Consider the following 23293-nt stretch of genomic DNA (forward strand, 5'->3'; position numbering starts at 1 on the left):
AAGGCGAAGCACTGGCAGGAGAACACCACTGCCCAGGACAACCGCAGCCGCCAGTCCCCGGAAGGAAGGGGTTTAGCAGGAGCAGCGCGCCCAAGCGTTTTCTTTCATTCCTCCTGTCTAATTGTGGCAGTGTCTTGCTCTACCACCCAGGGAAGCACCCACCCACCCACAGAGGTGGTTTTGGGAGCAGGGAGGCCGGCAAGGGGCTGGAAGGGCTGCCCTCACCAGGGTGGATTTGATTTAAATCAAACTGATTTAAATCACGATTTAAATCACTAGCAGGGTGGATAAAAATCAATGATTTTTTTAAAAAAAATCAAAAAATCAGATTTTTAAAAATTTAAATCAGATTTTATTTTTTTAAAAAAAATCATTGATTTTTATCCACCCTGCTAGTGATTTAAATCAAATCCACCCTGGCCCTGACCCAACAGATGGAAAGGTCAAGCATCAGAAGCCCCACCCCCCGCACACCCAGCAGTCCCCTCAGCCAGGTGGAGCAGCAGAAAGCAAACTTAACGCTCCACAGCTCTCTGTAACTTCCATCTCCATTTCTTGGAGGGTGGGTGGAGGAATCTGCCCCCCTCTTCATCTCAGGGAGCTCCCAGGAAAAGAGGGGAGCTTTCTCCAGCTCCTACCCCCTCTCATTCTCCACCCCACCCCTCCTATACTTAATAAAGAGGATCCTAGAACATCAGATGACTTGGCTAGCCCTCTAGATTCTGGGCTGGGGTTGGTCAGGGGGAAAAGCGGCTTGTCAGCTATGTTTTGCTTCTGAGTACACAGAGTGGCAGCGGCTTCTCCAAGGTTGCAGGCAGGACTCTCTCCCAGCCCTATCTGGAGATGCTGCCAGGGAGGGAACCTGGGGCCTTCTGCTTAGCAAAGGGGACAACTCAGGACCAGCTCACCTTCCTTCCTAGTCCAATCCTCTGCTCAGTGCAGGAAACGGCTGCACATATATGCCAAGCCCGCTTTAAAAACTCCCGCAGAGGAGATCCCACCACTGTCCAACTGCAGTGGGACTTACAGTTAAGAAAGTCTTCTTAATGTCTATCCTAAATCTGCTTCCTTGCCATTTCAACACACTGGTCCCAGTTCTGCCCCAGAGCTCCCTCTTCAACATATGTAACGGAGTTATGATAGCTGTTTTTATTTATTCATCATCATCATCATATTTATATCTTGCTCTTCCTCCAAGGAGCCCAGAGCGGTGTACTACATACTGAAGTTTCTCCTCACAACAACCCTGTGAAAGTAGGTTAGGCTGAGAGAGAAGTGACTGACCCAGAGTCACCCAGCTAGTATCATGGCTGAATGGGGATTTGAACTCGGGTCTCCCCGGTCCTAGTCCAGCACTCTAACCACTACACCACGCTGGCTCTCTTTTTAAAATATTCAAGCTACTACTCCTACTACAAATGCACACAGAATACATAGTTTAACAGACCAGATGTGTGTGTGTAGACAGACACTATCTGCTATTATCTGTTGGGGCACACCGCAGTGCAAGAAAAGTTTGCAAGAGTCTCTTCCCACAGGGAGGGGCCGTACACAATGGACTCCAGCTGAAGTCCACCCAAATTCAAAGCAGGGCCTCCTCTGCACTGGCCCCCATACTGTCCAATTCCCTCTCCCTGGAAGCCGCAGCCTGCACGGTAGGATTTTAGGGAAAGTTATAAAGCCATTCTCTCGTAAAAGCATTTCATAAGGTAAGTAAGCTTTAATGTATATAGTTTTTATTGCTGTTTGCTGACGTGCACGTTTTACATGTTTTCCTGTGTATGCTTGTATTTTTATTCAGTCATTGATGCGACCTTAATTTTGTAAAGAAAGAAAGCAAGTCTGTATTACACCAAAGGATGCTTGCAAGGTGCCCCCCCTCCGCCCCCATGCCAAGATAATAAACTGGAGGCCCCAAGCGAGTTCTTCCCTTCTTCCCGGGCTAACTTTCCTCACCCACCCTTAATGGTCACAGCTCACTCTCTACCTTCAGCGCAGGGGTACATCACTTGCTTTGGACCCAGAACCTCACTCAGGAGTCCACTGAGTGATGCTCACAGCCAGTGGTGCTACTGAAGGGGTCTCCTGGTTTGTGGTGCTACTGAAGGGGTCTCCTGGTTTTTGTCCCTCTTTCCTTGCTTGGTAAAAATCCCTCCTTCAATTATTCCACTACCCCACAAAAGAATCACCCCTTCCTCTCCTGCAGCCTTTCACCAGCGTCTTCAGTGGCTGGCAGGATGGAGGCTGCACTTTCACAAGCAGCAAGTGAACCCATGAGGCCATCCAGTCCCACTCTCAGTCCTGAGATTGAAGACTGAGGATCTTGAAGCAATTAACACCTCCGGAGAACAGGATGCAACAATCTTCCTCCAAATCTTGAAGACGCTCCGCTACCACAGTTAGTAGTTCATTGACTTGCCCAGTGGGTAGCATAGAGCAAGTTTGAGAATTAATGACCAGAAAGTCTCTGGCATCTGGGCTGCTGGTGTCTCCACTCGGGATCTTCGGCACAGTTCTTTCCATGCAGAATTCCCCAGCGCTCTGAGCCTGGATGTCAACAGGCATTTTCTATCCCTTCCTATAATTGTCTGTCGGGTCTTGTGCATCCATTTTCTCTGTGTTCTAAAGAGCAACTCCCAAAGAAACCAACATATCTCCTTGCTTGAACTTGCGTGGTTTTTATTTCCAGGTCAAACGTCGTAGAAAGAGTCCACTGCTAATTTTTGCAAGGCGAATGGAACTTGGTCATGGAGTATTTTACTGTAGTCTCCAAAGAAACAAATACCTAACAAGCAAAACTGAATGTCTCCAGCTCTCAATCTGAGCTTTTCTCCAGGGGAAAGAAAACACACACCAAAGAATTGGAGAAAGTCATGGAGCAAGTGAAAAAGAACAAGAAGAAAAAGTATGACTCCCATTATGGGAGTCCGTACTCTCATTTTGTTCATATGACTGACAGAGACAAAAACAAAGTTTCCCCCTTGCTGCTCTCTCATCCATGACTTCACAATCAAGAGCATTTCACTCAGTCCCCATCCTCATTAACTTTATAGGACTGAGATCTGGAATTAGGTACAAACTAAGGATGTGGCTTTTGATTGAGTCAGATTGTTGGTCCATCTTGGCTTATATTATTTACTAAGAAAGAGCTTCATGGTCCCGCCCAGGCAGAAGAACATAAGACCAGCCTTGCTGGATCAGGCCCAAGGCCCACCCAGTCCAACATCCTGTTTCGCACAGTGGCCCACCAGATGCCTCCAAGAAGCTCACAGGCAAGAGGTGAGGGCATGCCCTCTCTCCTGTTGTTACTCCCCTGCAGCTGGTATTTAGAGGCATCTTGCCTCGGAGGCTGGAGCTGGCCTATAGCCACCAGACTAGTAGCCAATAAAACCACCTTCCTCCTGATAGGGAGCCTCAAGAAATCCCAAACTAAACTTCAAGGAGGCAAAAGGACCCCGAATACAGACATAGTTGAGATTCAGAGTAAGGATGAGGATAGAAATAAATCGAATAAATAAATAAAATAGAGTTGAAAAGCAGGAACAGAAACTAGAGGGAGATATTAAACAACATCTACTAAGGATTTCAAGACAACCAGTACATTTATAAAGACTCTCTTTTGTCTTTATATTTTGAATAGAGAAGTTGTATAGATTTAACTGACAAACATAACAATGACTTTAAATATCTTGTCTCAAATTGTCAATGGTTTAAACAACAACATTAAAACAAGAAAGGATAGCACAATGGTTAAAAATGAAAAAGTTGATGTGTTTATCCAAGAAACCACATTTGAAAAAGTTATATAAACACTTCTTTAAAGCTTTAGGTGGCTATGAGATCTATGAGGCTTGCACTGATACTAAAACTCAAGGTGTTTCAACTTTATTGAGAACAAACTTAAACTTTAGATGTTTAGATCAACCAACAGATCTTGAAGGTAAATATGCGACGTTAAAAGGATTAATTCTGGATTTAAAAAAATAACCCTGGTAAATATCTACACACCAAATGTATCAGAGGCAGTTTTTTATAATGAGCTTTTCAGAATATCAGTGCATTTACTGAAGAGGAGCTAATCCCAGGAGAAGACTTTAATGGCATAATGAACTCACAATTAGAGATCTAATAAGATGACTTTAGTAGATGTTCTTCCAAAAATGTTTCTTCTAGTTTAGATCAACATCATCTAATGGATGCTTGGAAATATTACTCCCTCAAGGAATATGACTATACCTAGACAGAGCTATTCAAGGATTGACAGGAAATTTTTATCTCCTAGATTGGTCAAGATAACAACTTCAACAGAAATTGGCCCAAGGCTAATTTCCTGGTGTGTGTTTTTTTTCTGTTAAATTTTTCTGTTAGGTATATTATAGATCGAATGCCTGCTCCAAAATATAATCAGTGGAAATTTAATTCAGTGAGACTTTAAAAATGCAGAAGTAATAAAATATATTAAAGAAAGGATCAGGGAATATTTTGAATTTAATAGGATTGATAACATATTTGTGTTCATTTTTTATTAGCCATTTGTTGGTTTGGATTTTTTGGCGATTGCTGTTGGATTATTTAATCCCAGCAGCTCTCCAAGATCGGGGGGGGGGGGACCTCACCCAGCCCACCTTTTGAGTTCCTTCAGGTGAGGAACCCCAGAGGTGGAACCCTTAGGGATGCAAGGACAGTGCTCCAAAACATAGCATGATCCCTTCTCTGACATTCTGCCACCCATCTCATTGCTCTGCCTGGGATATTTCCTCCACCAACCCTCCAGGGGGGAATCCTCTTCTTTACACTCCCTAGACCAGGCCTACTCAACTTTGGCCCCCCAGCTGTTTTTGGACTACAACTCCCATAATCCCCAGCCACAGTGGCCAATATTTTCAGGAGGGCCGAAGTTGAGAAGCCCTGCCCTAGACCCTCATTCACTTCACCAGACTCCTCCAAGCCATATCAGTGGCCTAATGGAAGCAAAGTGCACACAGCTCAGGGTGTGGGTCAACGGTGAAGGTCAAAATCAGAACCTGGAGCTAACGTGAGGGGAAAGGAAGAACACAATTAAGTGGAAGGCTCAAACGGGAAAGCAAGAAGAAAGGAAAGGAGAAGGAAACAAGAGCAGATCCATGCAGAAGACTGGAGGAGCAGGGAACTTGGACCCAAAGGTGCACCTAGGTAATTCTGGAGCCTGACCCAAAGGCCTTTGGAGGCCCCTGCTCCCCTGCAAATTAAACATGATCATGTTCAGCCGGCAAGCCCTAGAGGCTCTCACAGGTAGAACTGTTCCATTAGTGAGTGCCTGGCTGATACTGAACAGCTTATAAGAACAGAAAGCCCCAGCTCTTCCGGGAACTCGTTGCGTCCAAATTCAGGGTCTGCACCTGGGCTGGCCAGCTCCTCCTCCAGAGTAGACTAAAAGTAAGGAAGTACTTGGGCATCCAGGCAGCCAGTGGGACTGGACCTCAACCCTGATCAAACATTGATACTGCTCCTGGGGATTGTGAAGGAGGGTCCAGGGGGTGCTACATCTCTCCCATTGTAGGGGCAAGCTCCAGCTGCCCAAAAAGGGCTATGGTCACGATGGGATTTTGGTCAGTGCCAGTGGCTTGAGAAGGTATCAGTGCCTCTTCCTTCCCAGAAGAGGCCTCTTCAAAGTCTGGGTATGGCTGGATCCCGACAACCTTCTTTCCGTATTCGGATGATTTCTCTTCTGTGTGGATTCTTTTTTGGTGAGCAGTAAGATCTGTCCTCCGACAGAAGCTCTTTCCACACTTGGAGCACGTGTACGGTTTCTCCCCGGTGTGGATTCTTTGATGGTAAGTAAGCCGTGAGCTGAGACTGAAGCTCTTCCCACACTCTAAGCATGTATATGGTTTCTCTTGTGTGTGGATTCTTTGATGGGTAGTAAGACTAGAGCTGTGGTTGAAGCTCTTTCCACACTCTGAGCATTTATATGGTTTCTCTCCAGTGTGAACTCTTTGATGGATCGTAAGGCTATAATTGGAACTGAAGCTTTTACCACACTCTGAGCATGCATAGGGTTTCTCTCCTGTGTGGATTCTTTGATGGATAGTGAGGCTAGAATTGCAACTGAAGCTCTTTCCACACTCTGAGCATGTATAGGGCTTATCTCCTGTGTGGATTCTTTGGTGGATAGTAAGACTATAATTGCAAGTGAAGGTCTTACCACACTCTGAGCATGTATAAGGTTTCTCTCCTGTGTGGATTCTCTGATGGATAGTAAGGCTAGAGTTGCAATTGAAGCACTTATTACATTCTGGACATGTATAGGGTTTCTCTCCCGTATGTACCCTCTGATGGATAGTAAGACTAGAGGTGTAACTGAAGCTCTTCCCACATTCCAAGCACTGATATGGTTTCTCTCCTGTGTGGATTCTTTGATGGATAGTAAGGTTAGAGTTGCGACTGAAGCTCTTTCCACACTCTGAGCATGTATATGGTTTCTTTTCGGTGTGGGTTCCTTTATGTGTTATAAGGGCTGAACTATCTCTGAAGCTCTTTCCACACTCTGAGCATGTATATGGTTTATCTCCTGTGTGGATTCTCTGATGCAATATAAGGTGTGCATTCTGGCTGAAGCTCTTTCCACATTGCAAGCATGGATATGGTCTTTCCCCCGTGTGGATTCTTTGATGCAATATAAGGTGTGCATTCTGGCTAAAGCTCTTTCCGCACTCTGAACATGTATATGGTTTCTCTCCTGTGTGGATTTTTTGATGGGAAATAAGGGTTGTTTGGTGACTGAACCTCTTTCCACACTCTGAACACTTATATGGTTTGTCTCCTGTGTGGATTCTTCGATGGACAGTAAGACTATGTTTGCGAGTGAAGCTCTTTCCACATTCCAGGCACATAAATGGATTCTCTCCTGTGTGGATTCTCTGATGGAAAATAAGGTGGCTCTCTTGACAGAAGCTCTTTCCACACTCTGAGCATCGATAAGGTTTATCTTCTGTGTGATTCCTTTGATGGTAAACAAGGACTTGCCTGCAATGGAAACTCTTTCCACAGTCAGAACATTTATAAGGTTTATCTTCTGTGAAGATTCCCTGGTACTCATTGCTTGAGCTGCCGCTCAAGTTCTTTCCACATTCTGACATATTCAATGAGTTCTGTTCTCTGTGGAGTCTTTGATGTGAAAGAAGCTGCATGCTCTGACTGAAGCCCTTTCCACACTCAGAGCACTGATATGGTTTCCCTCTTGGATGGATTCTATGATGTGCATTAGGGTGCGATTTATTAACTAACATGTTTACACGCAGAGGGATCTTAAGCCTTTTCTTTCCTCTGTGACATTCTTCTTGGTTTGGAATTGCATGGAGATCTGCCTCTTCAGAAGCAACGGTGTTCTCTTCTTTGCACTCCCTCCTGTCACCTGCAAGAACAAAGAGAGAAACTTGGCAAGGAAAGAATGGAGCCACAGATCAGGGGGAAAGTCCAATGAACTTTGGGGAAGGATTGTAGCTCAGTAGGAAAGGATCTGTTTGGCATGCAGGAGGTCCCAGGCTCAATTCCTGGCAGCATCTCCAAGTAGGGCTAAGAATTACCCATCTGAACCCGTGGACAGCTGCTGCTAGTCAGCGTAGAGCAGGGCTGCCAAACTGCCACCCTCCTGCAGATGTTATTAATTAAGTAATTAAATTAATTAATTAATACCACCTGACTCCAAAGGCTCTAGGCCAGGGTTTTTAACCTTGGGCCCCTAGATGTTGTTGGACCATAACTCCCATCACCTCCAGATATGGCCTTTGTGGCTGAGGATGATGGGAGTTGTAGTCTAAAAACATCTGGGGGCACAAGGTTAAAAAACCCTGCTCTAGGCAGTTCACAAAAACACACACACTAAAGACAAAATAAAACAAAAACACAGCAATTTAAAGCATTCAAAGATATTCAGCAACCTCACAACCATACCCTAAACGTCCATCAAAGAATCCAAACAGGAGATAAACCATACAAGTGTTCAGAGTGTGGAATGAGGTACAGTCACCAAACCACCCATATTTCCCATCAAAAAATCCACAGGATTTGAATGGGAGACTACATGTGTGAGCACTAAGGTATTCCCCTGAGGGGATGGGGCTGCTCTGGGAAGAGCATCTGCAGGCTTGCATGCAAAAGGTTCCAAGTTCCCTGCCAGACATCTCCAAGATAGGCTGAGAAAAATTCCTTCCTGGAAACTTGGAGAAGCCGCTGCCAGTCTGTGTAGACCAGGGATTCTCAACGTTGGGCCCCCAGATGTTATTTGACTTCAACTCCCATAATCCCCAGCCAAAGGCCACTGGTGCTGAGAATTATGGGAGTTGAAGTCCAATAACATCTGGGGACCCAACATTGAGAATCTCTAGTGTAGACGATATTGAGCTAGATGGACCAATCACTCGGGATAAGGCAGCTTCCTATGTTCTTATGATATGGAGCCAAAAGAAAGGAAGGCCTGCCCCCAGAACCCGTAGCCTGATCCGCAAGGCAGAGCTTCCCACTACATGGAAAAGCAACTACCTGCCGATCTCTCTCCTTCCTTGGAGGCCTCAACAAGTTGATCTCCTCCTACTTCCACCCAGAAGGGAAAGTCAAGTTTGTGAACCGATAGTCTTCATTTGGAGAAAAGGGACTAACAAAAGAGCGTCCGCAGTTCCAGATGTAACAAAGCTTCAGAGAGCCTATCTCAGCCAGCCCAAACTGAGAAATGGGTGGAGAGCTGCTTAGCAATGTCCCCTTTGCTAAGCAGGATCCACCCTGGTTGCATTTGAATGGGAGACTAAATACGTGAGCACTGTAAGATATCCAATGCGTGAGCACTGTAAGATACCAGTTGCAGGGGAGAGGGCTGGAGGCCGTGATGGGTTGGATGTGGGCTAATAAACTGAAATTGAATCTGGACAAGACGGAGGTACTGTTGGTCAGTAGGAGAGCCAATCGGGATGAGGAGATATTACCAGTTCTGGATGGGGTTGCACTCCCCTTGAAGGAGTAAGTACACAGCTTGGGGGTACTACTGGACCCAGCTCTGCTTTTGGAAGCTCAGGTGGAGGCGGTGGCCAGGGGTGCCTTTGCACGGCTTCGGCTAGTGCCGCCAGCTGCGTCCCTTTCTCAAGAAGGCAGATCTGGCCACGGTTACCCATGCCTTAGTCATGTCACGGCTGGATTACAGTAACGCGCTCCTAGCCGAAATAAACCAATACTTACTGTAACGCGCTCCACGTGGGGCTGCCCTTGAAGAATATCCAGAAACTGCAGCTAGTGCAAAACATGGCGGCTAGGGTTTTATCTGGAGCTGCCTGATGGGAGCACATCACACCCATTCTGAAAGAGTTGCACTGGCTGCCAGTTCGTTTCCTGGTCCAATTCAAGGTGCTGGTTTTGACCTTTAAAGCCCTTATCGGTGTAGGCCTGGGGTATCTGTGGGACAGCCTGCTTCCAAGTGTTGCTGCCCACTTGATGAGGTCATCTGAGGGGGCCCTGCTCCGGGTACCAACAATGAGGGAGGCCCGGCTGTCGTGCACTCGAGACAGGGCCTTCTCTGTTGCTGCCCCCAGACTTTGGAATGCTCTCCCAGTGGCCATTCATTCCTCAGACTCCCATCACAGTTTTTAGAAAGCTTGTTAAATCTTGGCTTTTTATCCAGGCTTTTACATGATTGTTTTTATTGCTGCTTCTATGTGTTTTTCCTCATGTATCATTTTTTATGTTTGTATTTTAAAGATTTTAAATTTGGTTTGTTTTTATATTTTTAGCTTAATATTTTTATTGTCATTTTATTGTATGTTTTTTAACTTTTATAAACCACCTTGAGATTGTTTTTAATGAAAGGCAGTATATAAATCCAACAATAAATAAATAAAAATAAAATAAATGCCCTCAACTCCTGCTTGTAGGCTTCCAACGGCATCTGGTGGGCCACTGTGTGAAACAGGATGCTGGGCTAGATGGACCTTGGGCCTGATCATGCAGGGCTGTTCTTATTCCCCTCAGAGGATGAGGCTGCTCTGGGAAGAGCATCATCAGCTTGCTTGCATGCAGAAGGTTCCCAGTTCCCTGCCTGGCATCTTCAAGATAGGACTGAGAGAGACTCCTGCCTGCAACCTTGGAGAAGCTGCTGCCAGTCTGTGAAGGCAATACTGAGCTAGACGGACCAAGGGTATGACTCAGTATATGGCAGCTTCCTATGTTCCTAAACCACCGCAATGCCCTCAGGCACAGAAAGGGTCAAGAAGGGATGGCAAATGATCTTTCATGTCCTACACAGCAGGGCTGGCAGTGGGAGAGCCAGGGTGCTTGCCTGGGACTAGGAGAGCTGGTCTGTGACTGGAAGGTGACTGTTATTTGCTAAACATGCTTTGATATATTCCTCACGGCAGCCGAAGAGGCCCCAACCGGAGGGAAGCTCCCCATTCAACCATGTCTGACACCACCAAACGTAGTTACCACAAGGCCACCAGGTTAGGGCTGAAGTGAACCCAGGCTTCTGCCAGCTTGGGAGAGTGTTACTGCTCACTTTAGAGGTTTAGAAATGTTGCCTTGTAGGGTCAGCTTAGTGCACTGTATTTACCCGAATAGAAGGCAACTCTGAATGCAAAACAACCCCCTTAAACAATGCGGGCTAAATACAGGTTATACCTGTATTCAAAAGGAATACAGTTCCTTTTACAATTATTCAAAAGGAAGAGGGCTCTGAATTTAAGATAACCTCCCAATTTCTAACATCAAAGAAGGGGGGGGGGGATTAGTCTTGGATTCAGGGAAATACAGACATATCTTGCAAAGAAGGCTGCAAGCGGCCTCTAGTGGTTATTTGACATTGCAACAGTTAGGACTCATTTCTCTCTCTCTCTTTAAACACATAGACCAGATTCATACCTAACATGAAACTGGTGGTTCGGCTGAGCTGTTGTAGCCTCAAGCAAGTCCTGTTTCTGGTCCAGGGAACAATATACTGAGGCTGGGCGTGTCGTAAAAACTCACCAGTCTTGGCATATTCTACCCTACTTGCAGCACCAAACTGGACATCCATCCCTCACTTCAAACCTCAATTACAGAAGGGAACACAGGAAGCTGCCATATACTGAGTCAGGCCAGTGTTCCCTCTAACAGAGATTCCCAGATGATGTTGACTTCAACTCCCAGAATCCCCAGCTGCAATGGCTTTTGCTTGAGGATTCTGGGAGTTGTAGTAAACATCTGGAAATCCCTGTTAGAAGGAACACCATTGGTCTATCTAAGCTCAGTATTGTCTAAACTATAGCCAGCATGGTGTAGTGGTTAGAGTGCTGGACTACGACCGGGGAGACCCAAGTTCAAATCCCCATTCAGCCATGAAACTAGCTGGGTGACTCTGGGCCAGTCACTTCTCTCTCAGCCTAACCTACTTCACAGGGTGGTTGTGAAAGAGAAACCTAAGTATGTAGTACACCGCTCTGGGCTCCTTGGAGGAAGAGCGGGATATAAATGTAAACAACCACCACCACCACCACCACTCTTGGGAAGGACTCAATGTCTGGATAAAACAAACCAGTCAATAACACCTGTCTGACTGTGTAAACAACAACAGCAACAACAACAACACACAGACTGGCAGCGGCTTCTCCAAGGTTGCAGGCATGAGTCTCTCTCAGCCCTATCTTGGAGATGCTGCCAGGGAGGGAACATGGATCGTTTTGTATGCTAACATGCAGGTGCTCTTCCTAGAGCAGGGCTGCTCAGTTTTGGCCCTCCTGCAGATGTTGGCCTACAACTCCCATAATCCCTGGCTATTGGCCACTGTGGCTGGGGATTATGGGAGTTGTAGTCCAAAAACAGCCGGGGGGCCTAAGTTGAGCAGGCCTGTCCTAGAGTGACCCCATCCTGAGGGGAATATCTCACTATGCTCACAATGTAGTCTCCCATTCATATGCAACCAGGGCAGACCCTGATTAGCTAAGGGGACAAGTCAAGACCAGCTCTCCGGTTCCATGACACAAGTAGGGCATGGAATCTTGATATACCAAGATTAATGGATTTGTACATCACAGACCATCTTGGTATACCATCCCAAGGCCAGAAGGAGGACTCGTGTGTAATCAGGGCTGCGGCAGCTTGGCTGGAACTCTGGTTCTGTAGTGTGTGCACACTCCGCCATAGAATAACCAAGGCACATGGGCCAGCTTTTGACATCCTCCAGGACATCCCCACAGTGCACTGATACAGACTGGAAAGAGCAGCAATTCCTGCCTTCCACATCCAAGGAACAAATTGAGCTTTACCCAGAGAGGCCAGATGTGCAGAAATCTCCTCTGTGACTTCCATGTGCAGGGCCCTTTGGCCTAGATCCAGCAGAGCCCACTCCTCCTCGGAGAAACACACCGCCACCTCCTCAAAGGTCACTGGACTCTAAAAGACAAAGAAGGCATTTTCTCTACACTGTGAGAAAAGTGGAGGCTCAAGGTTCTTCTGGAGGAGTTTCCTCAGCAACAGTAACAGTTTTCCAGCATTGCCTGAAAGGGAAGGGAAGGGAAGGGTTCTTTCAGGGCCAGAGTGAGGCCTGCCTCTCTCTCCAAAGATTCTTCTCCTACCTGATCCAGTGACTGCACAGCAACCCCTTTCACTTCACTATCAAGGGCAAAAGGCCAGGAAAGAGTCGCCAGGGTCATTTCACTGCCTGTGAGGAGAACAAAGGAGTTAGTCAAATTAAAACCCCTTTAATGGGTTTAAAGAAACAGAAAGTGATACACAAAAGAACCCAAATGAAAATCTCAATCTTAAATATATAAACAACACAAACCATGAGGTATCCCACTTTAATCATCATCATCATCATATTTTATTTACGGTCTTTGACCAAAAAATCCCACTTTAATCCAAATTGCATAAAAAATAATAACACTTAATTAGTTCCAAGGTGCCACTTAATGGTGCAGCGGGGAAATGACTTGCCTAGCGAGCCAGAGGTTGCCAGTTCGAATCCCCGCTGGTATGTTTCCCAGACTATGGGAAACACCTCTATCAGGCAACAGCGATATAGGAAGATGCTGAAAGGCATCATCTCATACTGTGAGGGAGATGGCAATGGTCAACCCCTCCTGTATTCTACCAAAGGAAACCACAGGGCTCTGTGGTCACCAGGGGTCGACACCAACTCGACAGCACCCTTTACCTAGTTCCAAGTTATAGATCCCAAATGCTAAAATCTTTCAAATTACTCACATATTAAAAAAATATACTCCGACCATAAGAGATATATAAATATAACCTCTAAAAAAAATCCAGAGAATATTTCCTCTGTCATTTCCAGTTGGTGCAATAAAAGTCAATATGATGCCCTCAATAGAGCTCCATGGATATATCTCAAAAATCCCTATGAAAATATCCACAGTTTCAGATGGATTTGTCCAATAATTCTCTGCAATACGCCAGATGTGTTTCAGCTGTTTCTCAGCCTTCTCCAGTGGCGTTGATTTAAATAAATCTTCAAAACAGTTGTATATGTGTCATGTTTTACTCTTGTAGCTCAAAATGAAGACATCCTCTCCTCCAAAGGAGGTCAGAAAGTATTTTATGCTTTATAGGCATTTTTCATTTCAGTAACCTGAGTGAAATCAGTCTATCTGCATACTGTGTTTCAGAAAAATTCAAAGCATCGGTTTGGAGTTATGGTGGGAAACTACAGAAAACATAAGAGCGCCATCTAATTAATCCCTGCTAACTTGGCAAAGAGGCACCTTTTAACGTGGTGTTTCTCTTTATTTAGTAGGGAGAGAGTAACTGGTCCTATCCACCCCCAGCACAATACCTCCAGTGATTGTTGCTGGGGTCTATCTTGTGTTTCTTTTTAGACTGCGAGCCCTTTGGGGACAGGGTTCCATCTTATTTATTTGTGATTTCTCTCTGTAAGCTGCCCTGAGCCATTTTTTGAAGGGAGGTATGGAAATCGAATGAAGAATAATAAGAATAATCTCTTAACACAGGCTCAAGGAAATGAAAAAACCAACAGTGCACAGATTTCAGGAGAGAGGGAACGAGAAGCCAAGTTGAAAGACACCATCCTTACCCAGGGAGGGGCAAGCACCATCACCCTCCTGCATGATCCCCTGCCTGGCGCCTGATGGAGCCTCCTTGGCCTTTGGAAGATAAGTGGCCACTTTGGCTAAAGTCCCCTGTGCCTAAAACAGGAGAAAATGAAGAGGGATTTAAAAAGGAATGGGTTTATTTACGTTTGGGATATTTTCATCACACACATCATGCAGCCCACTAGGAGCTCTGGCTTTCTTAGTGAAGTGCATGAGGACCAGTAGATTGAGATATTCACCCAACACAGGCAATATAAAGGAACTAGAAGAGGGCATCTCAGAACACAGCATCTCAGAATCCAAAAACCTACCAACTAAGGAAGTGGCAGGAGGGAGGAGCTGGTCTGGTGGTAACAAGCATGAATTGACCCCTTTGATAAGCATGCATGTATGAGCACTGTAAGATATTCCCCTGAGGATATGGGGCCACTCTGGGAAGAGCACCTGCCTGCTTGCATGCAGAAGGTCTCAAGTTCCCTCCCTGGCATCTCCAAGGTAGAGCTGAGAGAGATTCCTGCCTGCAACCTTGGAGAAGCCGCTGCCAGTCTGTGCAGACAATACTAAGCTAGATGAATTGGGTAGTCTGACTGGGTAGAAGGCAGCTTTCTCCCTATGTCCCTAAGCTGATGCAGCTTGAGTCCCTGCAGCTTCCATTGCTAGCACAGTCATTTTAAAGGCTGGAAACGCTGGACTACTGCCTGCTGGGAAGAAACAACCTCTGGCTCTATTTGCAGGAGCATCCAGCCCCTCCCAATAGTCTTGCCTTCCACCAAGCAGGGCTCTCCCTAGACACATCCAGATCCACTAGCCTAGCAAGACTGGGACATTCCTTCTCTGGATGTTTTCCAGGCCAAGTTGGGGAACTGAGGGCACTTATGAGCATACTGTCCCACCCATTCTGTGCCCCTTGGATCAAACCTGGATCAAACATTCTCACCTGCTGCTCTTCCTTCCTCTTGGCCTCTGCCTGGCTCAGGAAGAAACCTTCTGCCAGGGCCACTGCCTGGGAACTGGTCTCCGCTCCGCACTCTCTGACCCAGCTCTCCATCTCCGGGGGAAGGACAGCCAGGAACTGCTCCAGGATCACCAGGTCCAGCATCTGAGCTTTTGTGTGTCTCTCTGGCTTCAGCCACTGACAGCAAAGGTGGTGGAGTTGGCTGCAAACCTGTCGCGGTCCCTCGGCTTCCTGGTAGCAGAATTGTCTGAATCTCCAGCACTGGGCCTCTGAGTTGGTGGTGGCACCTCCCAGGATCCTCTGCATAGTCCTTTCCCAGAATTCGCTGTCACTCCCAGAGTGGATGGCTTGTGGGCCTTTTTCTGCCCCCTCCCCTGCTTTATTACTTGCTGGGGCTCGCAAATCCATTTTCTCCCTGTGCTCAGGGGAAGCTCCCAACATGGCCCAAATGTCTCCCTGAAGCAACGCTGCTTTAATTTCCAGGGCAGGAAGAGTGTGAAGAGGCCACTGCTTAGTCTCCCAAGGCCAAGGAGTCTTTCTTTGTTATTGTCGTTCCCATCCAAGCAAATAGTTCACATGCAAAACTCAGCTTCTCCCTAAGAGGAAAACAAATCTCAAGAATCAGAAAAAAGAAAAAGCCACAAAACACCAATGTCACACCAGACCCTCTCTCAAAAACATTTTCCCCTCCCTTCCATTAAAAATAAATAAATTTGAGAAAAAGTTCTGTATGACCAGCCTGTAATAGCAGCCCTATTTTCAGGGTGAGACAGACAGATCACATTCTGCCATTAGAACCAGAAATCAGGAGTGTAGCTACCATGGCTTATAGTTAGAAAATGTCTTGATGGTGAAATTTGTCAGCATAGGAGGAATGAGCTCATTGTGTGGATGCTGAAAATAATGGGTGAATAGGGCTCTCGCTTCTGTGGACAGTACAATTTACGCAACACTGGCTGAGCTCAGAACAGGCATTTGTTTAATTAGCTGATAGCCTCTGCACAATTCCCTGGGAGTAAACGCCAGCAGCAAACATGCTCAAGATCAGGCAATTAGAACTTTGCAGAGCTGCTACAATCAGAGCAGACTGTGCTAGATGGACCAATGGTCTGACTCAGTATAAGGCAGTTACCTATTTTCAGACATATTGGTTTGGCGGGGGGGGGGATATCTCCAGGAATAGCTTTGGTTAGAAGCCCTATCCACATGTTAACTGAGCAAAGAGGCACATTTTAAAAGTGGTGTTTCTCTTTATTTAGCAGGGGGAAAGCAACTGGCCCTATCCATCCCCAGCACAGCATCCCTCCAGTGGCTGTTGCTGGTGTTTATCTTATGTTTCTTTTTTAGTCTGCAAGCCCTTTGGGGACAGGGAGTCATTTTATTTACTTATATCTGCATAAACCACTTCTGGGAAGGTTTGTTGAAAAGTGGTATATAAATATCCATCATATTCATATTATTTTCAGCACATGTACAATAGGTGATCAGTGTACACAGGTACAGTTATCCCCACATTATGTTGAACACATATATAGCAGTGCACTTTGCAACTGTACCCTGCATTTTTAGGGGTCTGTATTCAGATTCACACTTAAAATGAATGCAGATGGAGGAGTCATTCACAGAAAAAACACATGCATGTGTCCAGATACCTGTATGCACGTACCTCATAATGTCTGAATGGAACTAAGGTTATTCACCCAACCATGCATACATGTGCTAGTCTTTCTGCACCTAGGTAGGCTAACCAGTCCATCTAGAGCAGAACCCAAGCTTAGATGTCTTAATATCCTAGCTTTCCCCATGCAGGGAATTTTCCTTAGCAACCCAATGCGCCGTTTAGGAGGACTTGCTCCAAAAGAAAGCAAAGATATCATGCCTCTTTCTGGAGCATGACAGGCAGAAAAGCGGTATCAAAGTCTGAGAAGAGCCGCAGATACCTCGCTCTGTGGAGTACCCAGCGAAGATCTCCACCAGCCCAGAAAAATCCCTTCGGGGCCGAATGCCCCAGTGCGGCTGCGGCCCACTTGCTTTCTGGTTTTTGCAGGACGCAGCTGGTTAAGAGGGAGGTCCCTCTGGAGAAAACCTGAACTAAGGGGTCAAGGATCTTTTCCTGCCCCATCCCCGCCCCCCATGCATTTCTCACCTGTAGCAGCAGCAGCAGCAGCTCCCGGCAGGAATCCGGAGAGTGCAAAGTGCAGGCAGGGTGCACGGGACTGAATCCCGGGGACGTGGGCGGGGGAGATGCTACCAATCAAGCGGCGGCGGGCGGGGGCGGGTGGATTGGAGGGAAAGGGCCCCCGCAAGGCAGATCCAACCTTCCAATTAGTCTCTGTTCCTGTAAGCATCCCCCTTAAGCAAATCCCTTCCTCTTCAGCGTTGGCAGTGCGGGGAGGAAGAGGAGGAGATTTCCCTTTCTTTTGCTTCCTGGGAAGAGACGCTCTAAGGGTTAAAGGGAAGGAGTACAGAATCCTAGAGAGGGAGCTAGAGGGTGGGGGGAGAGAAGGAGGTTCCGGCTTTGCTCCCTTCCATCCGCGCCACGCACCCCTCCGAGGGGTCTGGAGAATGTAAAGTACGCTTGCGCGGAAAATATAAGGCAAGAAAGGCGGGGAGAGGGAGAGAGGCGGGGGATGGGGCAGCTAAGGCAGGAGGCAGCTGCTGATGGGGAACTTGCAGGGGGGTCGCCTGGGATTCTTACCCACCCAGCGGTCCCCTCCAGCACCCAGATGGGGGAGCGTCTTTCGTCCCCCTTTTTGCAGTCCCGCCAGTTCAATATTTAAAAACCCATTTACTTTTTACTCTTTTTACTCAGGCTTTTTCAGCTTCTTGATAATGTATAGGTTGTTGTTGTTGTTGTTATTATTTAATTCAATTTCTATACCGCCCTTCCAAAAATGGCTCAGGGCGGTTTACACAGCGAAATAACAAACAAATAAGATGGATCCCTGTCCCCAAAGGGCTCACATTCTAAAAAGAAACTTAAGACACACACCAGCAGCAGTCACTGGAGGTACTGTGCTGGGGGTGGATAGGGCCAGTTACTCTCCCCCTGCTAAATAAAGAGAATCATCACGTTAAAAGGTGCCTCTTTGCCCAGTTAGCAGGGGACAATTTCGTGATTGATTTTTAAATTGTCAGGTTTTATTTGTTTTCATCTGTTTCTGTATGTGTTTTTAACTGTTCAGAACCGCCCAGAGACGCAAGTTTGGGGCGGTATGCAAGTGTGACAAATAAATAAATAAATAATCTTTCCTCTGAATCTGGATGCACTGACATCAGTGCACATTTGTGGAGCTGAAGGCAGCAAGGAGAAGATAGGCTTGGGGCGGGGGTGCAGCTAGGTCATTTTGGCCCCTGGACCCAATTGCCTTAGAGCCCCGCCCCACCCTTCTGGGTGATTTTTTTCAAACCATTTCTGGTCCTGCAACAGAAAACAAGTCCACTCCTTCTATACACACACACACACAGATTCCCAAATAAACAGATTTCCTTGCACTCTTGAAGAGATCCAAGTTCCTCCATTACTTCCAAGAGCTAAAGCCAAGCAATTGGTACTTTGCATCTTCTCCAAATCGCACCGGGCGATGGAAACATTTATAAGGCAGACTTGAAACAAACAGGTAGGTGAGAGATTTGTTAAAAAAACAACCCAAAACTAAGCCCCATGATGGTTCCAATCCACACAGTCTCTGGATCATTCACAAACCAAGTGGAATATTAGTGCAGCAGCAACTTGTAAGAACAACAGGGATTTCACACAGTATGCTTGAGCACACAACTATGAAACATATTGCTGCATCTGTAAACGCACGCACACACGCACACCCATGGTTTCACACAGCATTCTTGAGCACACAAAGCCCACTGTGGAACATTAGTGTATGAAACGGACACATACAGCTGGATTAAGACATGCTGAGGCCCTAAGCTATATGAAGCTTAAGAGGCCCCCCTAGCATTACAGCCAGTGGCGCAGCGGGGAAGCAACCTGCCTAGAGAGCAGGAGGCTCTTGGTCTGAATCCCCATTGGTGTGTTTCCCCAAAACACACCAATATGGGAAACTCCTATTTCAGGCAGCAGCGATATAGGAAGATGCTGAAAGGCATCATCTCATACTGCATGGGAGATGGCAATGGTCAACCCCTCCTGTATTCTACCAAGAAAACCACAGGGCTCTGTGGTTGCCAGGAGTCGACAACAACTTGATGGCACAGCCTTTCCTTCCCCCCACTAGCATTACAAAAATGGGTTGTGCTACCCCAGTGCATGACTCTTCCTGCTCCTTGCTGCATTGATCACTGAACGCTGCCTGTAACTCTGATGGTGAGTGATGGTCTAAACTGAGCCCTGGTCAAATAAAACTTTGATACACAGTTATTTCTGCACAGATTTATAAACTCAATATGATAATTGTGTAGCCAGATAAGTATAAATTTGTCTTATCAGAATATTAATATCTGTTCATGACTCTTTTTTGCCTTTTCCCTTTATTTTTCAGTTAGTTAAGTAATACTTGAAATTTAGAGGGGGGGTTTGGTATTCAAAAGGCCCTTCATAATGTGAGGCCCTAAGCTGTAGCTTACTTAGCTTGTGCATAAATCCAGTACTTCACACCCACCCCATGGTTTCACACAGCATTCTTGAATAAAAATAGGATACACACTAATCAAATCAGGACACAGCTTAGTAGAAAACAGTCTGGTCAAAAATACCTGGATGGAGCAGCAGCAGAAGCCCGGATGACTCTAGGGGGTCATTGGCAGCAGTGGAGGCGCCAAACTCAGCATAGGAACATAGGAAACTGCCATATACTGAGTCAGGCCATTGGTCTATCTAGCTCAGTATTGTCTTCACAGACTGGCAGCAGCTTCTCTAAGGTTGCAGGCAGGAATCTCTCTCAGCCCTATTTTTGAGAAGCCAGGGAGGGAACTTGAAACCTGCTCTTCCCAGAGCGGCTTCATCCCCTGAGGGGAATATCTTGCAGTGCTCACACATCAAGTCTCCCATTCAGATGCAACCAGGGCAGACCCTGCTTAGCTATGGGGACAAGTCATGCCTGCTACCACAAGACTAGCTCTTCTCTCCAGGTGGCAGGCACACATGTGCACACACTGTGCAGTACTCATGCTTGTTGGCACCACTCTGCCCCTTTGAACCTGGGATTCCTGCGCTGGGAGAAAAGTTGCAATTGGTGGGCGGACAGGCAAGGAAGGCAGAAGCAGGTGCACACAATGCTATGCCTCAGTCAGCCTGGTCCAACCGCAGAACAGCTGATAATTGGGTGAGGGGAGGAGCAGCTGCCTGGCACCCGTGCCCTGAAAATCGTCCCATTGGTGGGTGCAGAGGAGGCAGCACAGAGCACTTTTGGAGTTGGCACCCATGCCCATGTGGGGAGGAGATTCCTGCCACCACTGGTGGACTGTGGGAGTGTTGATGGAGAGTGGGAGTGTTGATGGACAGTGGGAGTGCTCTACTCACCCTGAATGCGAAGGGATTTCCTGGGTATATATTCCAGAGACAAGAGAAAACAAAACTCTGTATATGCAAGCATTAACAGAGAATCCAAGTATTTGGATTCCATACACTGATATTTTAATAGACTCTTAATAAAACCATGCTATTAAAAGGCTGTGCAGTTGCATGCGTTATAATATACCACCTTGAGCCATTTTTGGATGGGTGGTCTAGAAATTGAATGAATGAATGAATGAATCAATAATACTGGAATAAAAATAGATCTGTATGTTTCCATAAGATTTATACAGAATGATCATTAGAATAGTGTCTCTATCCAACTTGGTCTCACTCATGTAGACCACTTCTCCAAGCAGGGCTGCTGCGAAGTGGGCTGAATCTGGTTTGTTGAGCAAGTGACTGAGAAAATGGGACATGTAGACATTTCTGCATGGAGGTTCAACACACTTGCTGTTCTAGTGGGAAAGCATTTTTATGGATGCATCAGGCAGAAATCCATTAACTGTATATTTAGCAAGTGTTTGGGGAAGCAGCACCTACTATTACGAATATTCACCTGTTGAATTTCTGCCTGATCAAATTCCCCAAGCCAGTGTCAACTTTAAAGACCAAGACCATAGTGAGGCATAGAGCTTACTTTGTAAACAATCTTAATATGTGAAACTGCACAGAGCTTTCCTTGCCTACAAGACACAGCAGTTAAGATGGAAACTTTAACTTGCAATGTCTGTGCGTTTTGAAATACAAGTCAATTTGGAAGTTCTTTTAAAAAACAAATTAAAATAAAATAAAACCCTAGAATAATTTTAATCATAATCATCATCAGTTTACACTTTAAAAGAAAATCTTCCAACATGAAAACTCCAGAGACGTAAGTTTTGGGTGGTATAAAAATACGTAAAATAATAAATAAATAAATAAGTATCTGGGTGTATTAAAAACAAATGCAAGCTTTTAAAATGTGAAGTTGCTTTTTTAGCCTACTGTATTTATCTGAACCCAAGACTAGTTTTTCCCCAAGTTCTTTGATTTTAGAAATTGGGGGGGTGTCATCTTAAATTCAGAGTCCTCTTCCTTTTGGTTAAATACATATATAACCTGTATTTTTAAAATGGGAAGTTAAATTGCCTTCTATTCAGGTAAATACAGTACTTTCCTCATGGAAAGTGGACTTATAAGATCACCTTGGAGAGGTGGGGTAGGGGGTGTCCCAACAACTTTGCAATGCCTGGACTGATTTGTAGCCAATTTGGTACAATTGTAGTGCCATATAGGGACACTTCAACAACATATTTTGTGATGACATCATCCGCCCCACTTCAAGAATGGCAGATGCATGAATGTTTGAGGTGGCAGCGAGCTAACTTGTGAACCGCCAAACCAATTTACACCAAACTTTTATATATGTTTGTTTATAAAATTTGGATGCCACTCCAAACTTCTGTCTCTGGGTGGCTCACAACAAGAAGTTAGTTCAGATTATGGAGGACATAAACCTTGTCAGTTGTCAGAAATAGAGAGGCTCCTTTCAGCAGAGAGTTTACAATAGAAGCCACTTCGTTGTCTCTAGGAAGCTTCAGCAGCAGGGAATAACCCTACTAAGTGGGCAAGGAGGCACCTTCTCAAGTGGTAGGGCTGAGGAGACCTGAGTTCAAATTCCTCTGTCAGTGTGAAACTCACTGGGTTAATCACTTATCCCTCAGCCTAATCTGCTTCAGAGTTGTTGTGAAGGTACACAAAAGAATGTACACTACTCTGGAAGAGCTGGATAGAAAGGTAATATCCTTTCTTATCCACCCCCAGCACTTCACCCCTCCAGTGCTTGTTGCTGCTAACTGAACAAAGAGGCACCTTTTAAAAGTGGTGAGTCTCTTTATTGAGCAGGGGGAGAGCAACTGGCCCCATCCATCCCCAGCACAGCATCCCTCCAGTGGCTGTTGCTGCTGTCTATCTTGTGTTTCTTTTTTAGATTGTGAACCCTTTGGAGACAGGGAGCCATTTTCATTCATATCTATGTAAACCACTTTGGGGACTTTTGTTGAAAAGCGGTAGATAAATATTCGTTATATTCATATTCTTCCTTTCCCCCGCTTTCATACTGTGAGCCCCTTTGGGACAGTGAACCATTTTCTCATTCTTTGTGCTTTGTAAGCCACTTCAAGAACTCTCTCTGTTGAAAAGCAGTATATTTATTATAAGTAATAAATACAGGCAACCATCTCCCCCTATCAATGGACCCCAGCAACAGGTATTCCAACAGAAAGCAAGTATGTGTTTTTTCAGTGTCTCATCAGGGTAATCTTCCAAAACTTATTGACACAAGAACCACTTTATGCATTTATCCATTGTACCTAATGCAATGCATTCTTACTCTAAGGAACTAATTTCCACAAGATGTGGTGATGACCACTAGCTTAGATTACAGATATTAATGGAAGAGACCCACTGATAGATCAATGAGTGATAGCAAGCATGACTTGTCCCCTTTGCTAAACAGGGTCCACCCTGGTTGCATTTGATGGGAGACTACGAGATCATTCACACAATCGAAAACTGTGTTCTACCCAGGTTTGGGAACTGTGTGTACTACCAATTTTTGATTGTGTGGAAGCAAGGTTAGAGGAAAACCTGGGTAGCTTTTTCTCCTACCTTGCTTCTACACAATCACTTCTACCCAGGTTTTCCTCTAACCTTGCTTCCACACAATCAAAAATTGGGAGTATACACAGTTCCCAAACCCAGGTAGAACACAGTTTTCAATTGTGTGAATGACTTCTACATGTGTGAGCATTGGAAGAT

General features: G+C 45.7%; 1 protein-coding gene across 3 annotated transcripts in view; it reads right to left on the bottom strand.

The window, feature by feature from the left end:
* Positions 1–1714: 1714 nt before the first annotated feature.
* The window catches only part of LOC128347714 (zinc finger protein 883-like), a 36285-nt gene continuing 14706 nt past the window's right edge, over positions 1715–23293 (bottom strand). Inside the window, exons 1-6 of one of the 3 annotated variants that reach the window (XM_053302732.1) lie at positions 17165–17443; positions 15001–15614; positions 14045–14156; positions 12570–12655; positions 12261–12387; positions 1715–7393 (exon numbers count right to left, since the gene is read on the bottom strand). In XM_053302732.1, coding sequence (XP_053158707.1) covers positions 5520–7393; positions 12261–12387; positions 12570–12655; positions 14045–14156; positions 15001–15459 — 2658 coding nt within the window. In that variant the 5' untranslated portion in view covers positions 15460–15614; positions 17165–17443 and the 3' untranslated portion in view covers positions 1715–5519. Of the gene's footprint in view, positions 7394–12260; positions 12388–12569; positions 12656–14044; positions 14157–15000; positions 15615–17164; positions 17444–23293 lie in introns of those variants that run through there. The other 2 variants (XM_053302733.1, XM_053302734.1) reach the window with 2 other exon arrangements.

The sequence above is a fragment of the Hemicordylus capensis genome, chromosome 2 (genome assembly GCF_027244095.1).
Source record: "Hemicordylus capensis ecotype Gifberg chromosome 2, rHemCap1.1.pri, whole genome shotgun sequence".
Taxonomy (NCBI): Eukaryota; Metazoa; Chordata; class Lepidosauria; order Squamata; family Cordylidae; genus Hemicordylus; species Hemicordylus capensis.